The sequence below is a fragment of the Neodiprion lecontei genome, chromosome 1 (assembly GCF_021901455.1).
Source record: "Neodiprion lecontei isolate iyNeoLeco1 chromosome 1, iyNeoLeco1.1, whole genome shotgun sequence".
Classification (NCBI taxonomy): domain Eukaryota; kingdom Metazoa; phylum Arthropoda; class Insecta; order Hymenoptera; family Diprionidae; genus Neodiprion; species Neodiprion lecontei.
Window position 1 is genome coordinate 32,244,532 of NC_060260.1, and position 10,614 is coordinate 32,255,145.

At 47.0% G+C, this 10,614-nt stretch overlaps 1 protein-coding gene across 3 annotated transcripts; it reads right to left on the minus strand.

The window, feature by feature from the left end:
• Positions 1–310: 310 nt before the first annotated feature.
• Positions 311–9,116, minus strand: LOC107218661 (potassium voltage-gated channel protein Shaw). 3 transcript variants are annotated; one of them, XM_046729928.1, is made up of 5 exons: positions 8,801–9,116; positions 7,503–7,861; positions 5,439–5,633; positions 3,101–4,100; positions 311–1,632 (listed from the first exon to the last, which is right to left on the minus strand). In XM_046729928.1, exons 2-5 carry the CDS (start codon positions 7,827–7,829, stop codon positions 1,568–1,570), a joined length of 1,587 nt encoding a protein of 528 aa, XP_046585884.1. In that variant the 5' UTR covers positions 7,830–7,861; positions 8,801–9,116; the 3' UTR covers positions 311–1,567. The 3 variants fall into 3 exon arrangements, with proteins under 3 accessions (XP_046585884.1, XP_046585885.1, XP_015512090.1); XM_046729929.1 differs by lacking the exon at positions 8,801–9,116 and adding an exon at positions 7,942–8,335; XM_015656604.2 differs by lacking the exon at positions 8,801–9,116 and having other exon boundaries at positions 3,101–4,085; positions 7,503–7,883.
• Positions 9,117–10,614: the final 1,498 nt, after the last annotated feature.

Sequence of the window (10,614 nt, forward strand, 5' to 3'; positions counted from 1 at the left end):
TTACACACGTTACGTGATCTGACCGCGTAGACCGTGACGTCGGACGATGGTTATTATATGATTTAACGACGTCTATGATCGCGGTGCGATCGTCAATTTATGCGGATATTTTGTCATATACATAATATGTACGTATATATGGATGTATAAACACGTGCATACACGTGTAGGGTACGATGTTTGTTATAAATCGAGCCCGGATTCTATTATACGGTTCGGTATAATTTTGATAAAATTTGATAAAAATTGGAAGTATATTACTATAGAATAGATTTAACGTTATATACTTGACTAAATTCCAATCGGTGCATTTTCTCATTTTGTTTGTTATTTGCTTTTTTTTGTATGTTACTGTTTGCTTGGTTTTTTTTTTTTTCTTTTTTTGATTTGTTTTAATTTTTTGTCATTTTTTTCGACGTTTTTTCTGTGTTATATTTCTTACCCGAATATTCCATTGTTCCCTTTATTCATTGTTCCCTTTATTTAAAATGCACTCGCCAACCAGCAATATTATATATGTATAATTTAACATTTAATCAGTATAAATACAAATATAAAAAAACATCGGACTGTTCGCCTTATAACAATTTCACGATAGGTACTTCTTTCTTCGCATTCTTCTACGTACCATATCTCTTTCTCTCTCTCTCTCTCTTTCTTTCTCTTTCTCTCTCTAGCTTTACGTGCGCGCCTTAATTGTCGCGCAGAGCTATATGTATAATATGTGTGTTTATGTACAGCAACGGCCTATCTCTCTTCCGGTCATAACTCGACTGAAAACGATCAACGGAATTCCCGTTCTTCCATGGTGCAGGTTGCAGGTTTCAAGGATTATATTAGGACGTAATGAAAAATGTTAATTGCAGCGGGACAGGGGCGGATACAAGGAGTGGTCTGGGGGCATTTGAATTGGTCCCGGCGGCATCAGGGTGCGCAAAGTGATATAGCCGCGACTGCGTTGCGGAAATCGTTGCGTATATTTTTCTTGGAATTTCTTGTTATTCATTTACGCTCCTTCGGCGTTTACCTTCCGGCAAAAGGTTTTGAAAACGGCGCTATGACGAGTTTTCGAACGCAGCCGCGTGAAAGGCGTTAAAAAGGGTCGATTGCGTGGGGCGAAGAGTGGTCGAGGTCAAGGTGGTGGGGCGGGGGCAGGTGAGGGGCAGAGGGTGCTACACGCTACGTGGTCGTGATTGATTCACTGGTCGATCGACGATTGATATAGATTCCGCATTGACCGATCGAATCTTTCGTTATACACAATTGTAACTATTTTTAAACACGTCGTGGCTGATCGGGACGAAGGAATTTCGTCCTTACCCTGTCCCTCGTATTCTAGCGATTCTCAACGCAGACGCATACGTGTAATACAGGCCATCTTCATTTCTCACTCTTTCTCTCATCTTCACAGACGCACACTCACCCGCACGGAAACACACACACACTCTCGAAATCTCTCTTGCCATCCCTGTTATACCAAATTCTGCGCCCTGTCCAGCCCCCAGTTCTACAAGAAGAGGACTCGCGTTCGAGGTCTCAGCAGCAGATACTCGACTCCTCGTCAACGTTAACCCAAATCTCCGGATGTCTTGGTCCCGTTGGTTCGCAGATTCGAGTTCCTTCGGCCTTCGTCTAGAACCCACGAGAGAAAAAAAAAGAAAACAATCTATAGCAGCCCTTTAACCTTCCCCGCTCACCTTGCACCCTTGAAACACCCTCGTCAACGCCCAACTTTACCCTTTTATCATACGTATCCATGTATGTATATTTTTGCAATTTGCACCTGCATATTTCGACAGTGTTTATATTTAAACGCCCCGGGAATCTTGTGATTCTATTGACATTGCTTCGGTACGTGTAACTGTGTACCTATACACATACATCACGTATACCTTGACCGTTGCCGCATGAGGATAGAGTATCCAACATGCCATAATTCCGCGTGTTACCCAGGTATACCTATATGCACACTGTAGTGTGCGGCCTGGCGATGCTCTATTAGTACGATATTAATTAGCCAGTCGCGGGAGATGTCAATAAGTAACGCGGTTATCCCGCAGTGGCTCCGATTACCTGCTTGACCTTCGATTATGAATATTGGAAGTAACTCCGAACACAGGGCTAACGTCGTACATCACTTTGTATAAATTGAGTGCAAACTTGCGAACGAAGCGCGTCAAACCCAATTAACAAAATGCCATCTTTCGAAGATGATGCTGTTACCGCGAGCCCCTTAGCTCTGCGACTAATTGGTTGGAAGGTTCCGAAATATCCATAATCCACGGACTTTCAGTGATGTGGGAATTTAGTTTATTCGAAATTCACAATATCTCGTGGCGTTCGCAGTCAGCTTTGCTTTATGCCTTACCACTGATGATACATTTTTTATAATAATTCTCGAACAGGCCGCACACACGGAAGCATTCATGTGTAGTATATGAATGAAGGTACACGAGTACGAACTAATTGAGATACAAAGATTATTCGACTCGGTGAATTGTACTTACTTATGTCTATTTGCCCCAGCTTACAAAACCCAAAAACTGATTGAAGTAGATGGGCAAATTGCATATCATTTGAGGGATTTTATACTTGAATTTTATATCTGCAATTCAGCCGACGACTTCATGTGTAAAGGCCAACGATTTGGTGATGAGTTCTATTTAACAGTAATTTCGTATTTCTCGTTCCCGTCAGGTAGTGAAGTTTGAGGAAAAGTATACAAGTGAATAAAGCCCGGAGTGTCTAATGTACGTGTAATAAATCGACTTCAATCTGTAAGATAATTATCTATAGAATACAAACGTTACGCATGTAATCACGCCACGTGTGATTCCCTCTCTGCATATTTAACGTTAATTGTAAGTAGAACAGTTTTTACGGACGAAAAGTCTAACTTAGTTCACTTTCTAGGGTTACAAGCTCTATTGACTAAACGCCACGAATCCGTGCAATAACTTTCATTTGTGCGGTGTAACTATTAAATAGAAGCTGCAGTTCCGTGGCCGGTAGAACACAAAGTGAATTTTGGCTCGCGCAAAGTTCGACAAAAGGTAACGCGAATTCGCACGGAGCACTCACTCCTCCAGCATGCTCTTACCTGCTTTAGTGGCGAACGGGTCCTTTGGATGATTCGTCTTGATAGCGTTCATCCGTCTGTTTTGCACCCCGGGTGGCCCCCCGCCGCCGCAGCCCCCCGGGGGAAGCAGGGCAGCCTGTTGACCACATCCAGGAACACCTCCTCCCGGACCTCCGGTCGGCGGGGCGCCGGGCGCTCTGACCCGCGGCTGCTCGACGGGAAGCACACGGCGTCTCTTTTTCGGGAGCTTTGCACGGGCTTGCGTGTGGCTGTAGTACATTGCGAAGTTGCTGACGATGACGGGGACCGGGAGGGCGATCGTTAGCACACCGGCGAGGGCGCAAAGAGCGCCAACGAACATCCCGACGTACGTCTTCGGCACCATGTCTCCGTAACCGACGGTGGTCATGGTGACCAGAGCCCACCACAACCCAAGAGGTATGCTCTTGAAGTCGTTCTTCGGGTTGTACTGAATCCTCTCAGCGTAGTAGACGAGGCTTGCGAATATAACAATGCCGAGAACAAGGAAGAAGACCAGGAGGGTCAGCTCCTTCGCGGACGCCCGGAAGGTTTGGATCAGGATCTTGAGCCCCGAGGAGTGTCTCGTCAATTTGAACAGTCTCATGATTCTGATAATACTGAAAAACTCGAGGATGTCCGCGTTCTCCAGATGCGCGGCGAACTTCTGGAGGGCGAGGTCTATGTAGAAGCTCAGAGTTGCTATCATGTCGATTAGGTTCACCGAACTTTTTATGAACTCGCATCTGTTGGGGCTCGCCACAATGCGTATCACGAACTCTAGGGTGAACCACGCGTTGCATACGCACTCGATGTAGAAAAACGCGTCGTGGGCATTCGTTTGCGTCTTTTCCAACGCCCAGGACGTCTTGTTCCCGATGTACACCGTATTGTTTACTATCACTGGCACCCGCATGTCCGGGTGAGTTTTCAGGCAGAACGACAGTATCGACACGCATATGAAGAATACGGAAATCACACCGATGATCTGCAACACGGGAGACTAAATTGTATTTCCTCATGTATCTTCAGAGTTGAGTGCCTACTCTGCTCAATGGGGTGAAAACTTTTAACATCATCAGCTATTGTCCTTGAGTGGATCGAGACCAAGCTGAAGCTGAACATCTGAGAGTGCGCGCCTGTCGCCAGTTAGATTCTCTAGGGAGACAAGGTTATTTGATTCGCAATGAACGACCCCTCAAGGGCGGTGAGCCGTGAGATGCCGCCGACTCAAAGACGACAAATGCATATCTATTTGCGGACGGTTGTTATTCAAATCACGCGAGAATATCATGGAAATGGGAGGCTTGTGGAGCAGAGCTCGATTTTCACTGAACCGGGACTTGAATATGTTTGACTCCTCAATTTACAAACAGTGTATTCATTTAACAATATGCTGCGTCGGCTTATTGAAAAAATTATTGCAAGAAATGCCCGTTAAAAACTCGTTACATCACACAGAGAAAAACGTTAAACAAGTCAGAAGCGAGAAGAAAGAAACTGTAATTTTATACTAGGTTAGACAAATATTATAAATAAAGACTGAGTTACTAACATCGGTATCACTTTTTTATTGATGAGTCTCGTTCCCCTTAACCACAAGCTACTTGAAAATTGCCTTACGACAGTTCTAAGAAGTAAGATTATAATTCACCTGATGCTTCTAATTCTGCGATCCTTCTTTGGTTCACCTTTTTTCACGTATCTTCATCACGTCTGTTCACCAATTTGCAAAATAGTTACTAGTTCTTTACCTTTTACTAAAAAACCAGACCACGATGAGGATCCGAAAATTTCAACCCATGCGTACAATTCTCGTATCATCTGACTGCAATCATCTTCAAGATGTTTCACTAACGCTGTTTCAAACGGTTTACATTCGTTTACGAATTGAGTTGAAGGCTACGAACGTGCCGTCCGAAGATGAAAACGAACGTAGCTGCCAAAATTTTACGTTATGTCAGTGACAAATACGTTCAAAGGCACCAAATATTAATCTCACAGTAGTCTTTCTTAGCTAATTGCACCTGCGATTTACATGCAGCCTATAGTTCCAAGAGATCAAAAACGATCGATTGTATGGATAGGTATAAATTGTAACGAAAGAAAGAACAACGAAAAATTTTCACCGTCAAGTAGCTGCTGCAAAGGGTTACTTTGGGAAATGCGTAATTACGTATTGTATGTAATTACTGGGTTGACGATAGCTAATATCGGGACATTATGTGTAATTGGACCAGCAAACTATGTTAATTTCAAGAGCTTTCAGAGTATATTGACAAAGTTCCGTTTAGTGAGACCGGCATCTTCGCATCAATACAACTCAGCCCAACCTACCTACCTTCGCAGCGTTTGAGGAGTAGGGCTCGTCAAAGAGGGACCACATCTTCGGTTTGAGCCTCTGCCACCATGAAAGTGTTCCCTCGTAGTAGTCTTCCTCGAAGCCAAACTTCCTTGCGAGTTCTTCGTCGCTCGGTTTATCTGTGTCAAGGTCCAATCGGTCCAGGACGGCTAGTGTCTCCTGAGTATCCCGATGCTAAAATCGGAAAGAGCTGTTCAAAAAAAGCTATTAAACAATCTCAAGGGGATGGCAAAAGATGCAAATAACTTTCTTTTGCCATTTTTATATCTGTTATACAATGCAGATTGGGTGTTCGCGGGCTTTCTTACGTCTACAAAGTAAACTTTATTTTATACGTACACCATCGTCCGCACTAAGCGTGAAAGCAGTTTCTTTTGCTCCATTTGAGCTGACGTTACCAGTAAACCGAAGATCATGAATCACTGCATTATCGGGAAAAGTACTTGGAGCATACCTGCGCTAACGTCTTTGCGAATTTCTCGAACAATGTAATCGCTGTTTTTATGCTCCTGGCATAGTAAGGTGGCAATTCCCTTGTTACGAATATGCTCTTTAAAGATAGTCCTGATCTAACATTCGTTCTGATTTATGGCCTGGTTATGCATCGTATCGTACCCCTGTATCTCTCGTCTCGAGAGAAAAAAGTGTTATACCGAGTCGGATGGGTTGTAAATAGACCGTCTCACGCGGCTAACATTTTTTTAACAATAAGAACCGCTTTGCGTGCAGTACAGAATAACTTTCTGGTCCCTGATCTATTTTCTTTCTAGCGCGGTCAATCGATACCTGGGACGGTACTACGTTGCGGAGTCCGCCGCTGGCGTTGAAATATACTACAGGTGTATGTATGTACATCACCTGTGCACGTTAGCCGAGAGTTAGATCAAGCTCAGTTTGAGGAAAACCGTTAAATACGCCAGAGAGTAGCCGTGTAACGGTTAAATACCGCCGTGAAACGCAACAAGACTATGATTGCGGAATTTGCGGGTCTCGCTCAAGTATGTACGATGCAAAAATCTGGACGATCTGCAAGTACTCTAGACAAGATAAAGTTTTCACCAAAACAGAATTAACTGACGTTTTGGTTCGCCACGTCAGCTGTTGTGGGATCCAAGTTCCCGGAAAGTTTCCGAAACCAATAATCGAGCATGCTTAAGTCCGTATCAGAATGTAAACTCGCAGAACGCCGACTGTAATTGAAACTATTTATGCTGCTAGCAATAAATATTGCAGAAATGTAGTTTCGATTCTCAGACATAAGATTTTATCTCTTCACTCTTTTTTTACTCGACTCACTTAATCGACGTCTGCATAAAATCCGTCTAACATTAGCATATTTGAAACATGGCTTCGGTCTACGAGTTAATCCGAATAGCATCTTACTCTGGTGAAACCATAATAACGTCAATTAATGAGTAAACTTTCATCGACAATAGCAGACGCGGTTCACTAATGATCAAACAATGAAATTTGCATCGAAAACGCTGGAGGGTCGTAAAAAGTTTTTGAAAAGTTCTCTTTAAAGCTGTCGCTTGCAGTAATGGTGAAGGTGTTGAAATTTCCGCGAGAGTTATCTGGCGTGGAAGAGCGGCAAGGGTCAAGTTTGACATCGACGCTTCCCAGAATAGAGTGGTGTGGGTTTTAGACAGTCGCGAAATCACAGAAGGAACATGTAATTGTCCTTACGGGTTCGTGGATTTAGGGTTTCAGGGAGCGTCGACTCGAAGTATAACGATTGAGTCGGTGAGTGCAAAATCAAACCTATCTACCCTAAGCAAACAAGTGAACACCGAAATAACGGGCCGGTCGATTCTCGAAAGCTCTGTCGTGCGGAATTTGATATATTTTTTTTTTATCTTTCTTCCGTTCTTCGCTAAGAGTTAATGAAAAATTCATCGCTGTTGAAATTGGCGGGCAATCTTTTGACGTTCATTTGCACAACGGAGTCAAATCGAGTCATGCAAATAACTCTTGATGTGTAATTGCGACGAAGGATAACGAGGAGGAAGACGGATCTCCGAAAGAGGCCCGCGTAGATTATACCTGCGTGTACGTCATCCAACAGCAGGGCTCAACCTGGTTCGAATCGAGGCCCCAGAACTCGAGTTCCTCCTCGAAGAGGGGCCCGCACACGTCGGTCGGATAGTGCAGCTTCCCGGTCCGGTAATAGTTGAGGACCTGGGCGAAGACACCGGGATGTCGATCGAAGAAGTACTCGTTCAGGATGGGGTCGTAGTTAGCCAGTGCCTCGGTCAACCGGGAGAGTCGGGTTGCTGGGATCTTCTTAAGGGTCGCCTTGTACGTCTCGTGGCGGATGCCCCCCACATTGAGAACCACGCGGTTCTCCGCGTCCATGTTGATCAGGTTCATACTGATCACGGCTCTGGTAGCGCCGATCCCACCTGCAACAATCAATCCGTATCTCTATACTCACGTATTTCATCAGCCATATATCACACTGACGAGCGTATAACATGCATACCTAATTATAACACACGAGTCTAGCCACCCTTTGTCTATAAATTGTTCCCCACACCGTGGCTCGGGCTCTTCTTCGAACAGGTCACGCGGAAATACCCGCTGAATAATTTTCATACCGAGCGAAGTCCGCGCCTCCCGTTGATTGGGCTTGAAATCTGATTGAAATCGAGGGACGCGGCGAGGCGGGACTCGTCAATCGAACTGAATAGAGATAAAAGGATTATAAAACTCGGTCCGCGATGTCACGCTCCTCCTCTTTTTGCTCCGTCTTCGATCGCTTTTCCCGATTTTGTTTCTAAGCCTGCAGCAGACTTAACCGAACGATTTCACGCTAACGGGCACACCTGAAAACATAATTGAGGGTTGCGTGCGCGTGTCATCTCAGACAAAAACGGCCATGCAGAGAGTTTGGAAGCTGGGTGGGAGAGATGTCGCGGCCTTCGACGTCGCGTCTGCAGGTCGGACGCCTTAACGGACGGTCAATTCTCGTGGAAGGCTCACCACGTTCCCGCGGTGCGCGGTGTGACCCCCGTTCCAGGGCGAGCGCGCCTGACAGCGAGCGATCGAAACCTCCTCCTTCACCCGTGACGTCACACTCTCGCCGTGCCGAGGCAGCGCGCGCGGAATCGATATCGTGCGTGCACGCACGCGAGCCAACCGATAACCCTAATCTGCCTTGGTCACCCTAATCACCCTGCACGTAGCGCACGACTCGGTACTACCGGGTGAAACCGCGATTCGAGTTCCATCTACGCAGGGACGAAATGGCGGGCAAATATACCCGGTACGAGGCTGAAAAGGGCAAGGTGAAATCCGGAAGGTTGCCGCAGCGATTCGCCTCGGCACCTTTCTCTACGCACCCTTAGCTCTTTCATGACCAGCATATCCTCCGCGACATCTCAGCGGCTCCGTCCTCTTCTCATGACAAGCACCTGGCGCCGGCACGGCACCGGTGCGGCACCGGCACGGCAGCTAGCCTCGTTTTTCCCCAACGTAGGGATTCCGTCGGCGAATTTATTCCGCGATTCACTTCACTGAACGGACGCGGATTTCCAAAGCCTTCCGCTCTTCAACAACTCGTCGTGTGCCGAAATATTAACTCCGCGGCTCACCGCTGGTTACTCGGCAACGACAACGACGCGCGGTTCATAGTCGGTCTAGTCCCAAACGGCCTCCGGTCGAGCGCAGACTAAACTGACCCCGACGGTGAGCGACGGCGCCGCGGGGTCCCGGGGGACGAAGGAGGGCGTCTCGACGCGCAAACTCGACGTCGACGTCGTGGTCCGACGTCGCCGTCGCCGTTGCCGCTCACTCCACCGCCACTTCCGTCGACGACCGCATCGCTGACCCACTGCCCCCTCGACTTCCCACCCTTCCGCCCCATGGTGTTACACACCCTGCACCGCGTCGCGTTTTATGTACACGAGGGGCTCTGTGCCTGCCATAAATGGCGTACCCTCTATAAGTCGCGCCTACGCCACCCCCGCACGCTATGAAAACAGCAATATCTGTAACCAAAGCCAGCCGGCCCGAGTGTGCTCTTCTCTGACATGGCGCATAGTTATAATATGTAGAAGCGTGTGGGAGCTGGCCGCACGCAGTGTTGGCGGGGCTGCGGAATACGTTAAATTTCGCTGAGGGAGATTTTCATTTCGAGTATTAGGTACCCTGAGTCACCCGCGCCCTAGCCTGGATGTAATCAATCAACCGGCACGATGCATACGATCAAAAATACGTCGATAGCCTACCTATCCGATACGCATCAAGTGGGCAGGCTTTCAACGCGGAGATAAATGACTCGTAACCGTAAGGGGTAGGCAAACGGCCGAGATAACGATGTGCTTCACGAGTCTATACGTCCATGGTTGGGAAAGTTGACGAAATTATAAGATCAGAGGTCAGATTTTATTTCCTCCGATTCGTTCTTGGCCACTCGCCCTTCGCTCGCTGTTCTTACCGTTCACCCTCTGACCCTTGTGCCGTAGGATCGTAGGGGATAACCCGTTTTATCTGACGTTTTACAACCCTTTCGATGGACATTTTTCCAACATTACAGGTTTCGACACGGAACAAGACTCGTCACAGCTTTCCGTATAAGATGGTTTTATCCTCGATAAGTATAGGTGACTCGTACATGTGCGGTTGCAGCGGTATATCGACTACCGAGTGTCCTCGCTAAATATTACAGCGGCACCTGATTTTGTTCACTGGGTAATAAAATATGAATATGTGGAGCTCGCCGCTTATAGCTCCGGCGTTTTATGAATTTCTGCACATTAGCGTTGCGCGAGGGCGAAAATTAGTTCGGAGCTCGTAACCTGCACCGGGGGCGAAAATTACATCCTCCGTTACGCTGGAAGAAAGAAAGCAGCTCGGCGAGAAGGGAGCTGGTGAAGAAACGAAGCAGGCAGCAGGAGCCCGATTGCCGGGTGAAACTAAGGCCGGTCGACGCCGAGTGAAGCCGATGAATATACGTGATCAACCTGGCGACGTGTCGGCACGCGGCGTCGTCGGGCCATCAGGGAATAGTCGGGGAACTCGCAGGAAACTCGCATCTCGACGCGGATTCCCCGAGTCTCTGCGACGACTTCCTCTCAGGATTTCCCTTTGCCCGACGCGAAGTCAGCTACGAAGAAGCCACGCGCCCCGGTGACGTCAGGTAAATTTCAAAGAA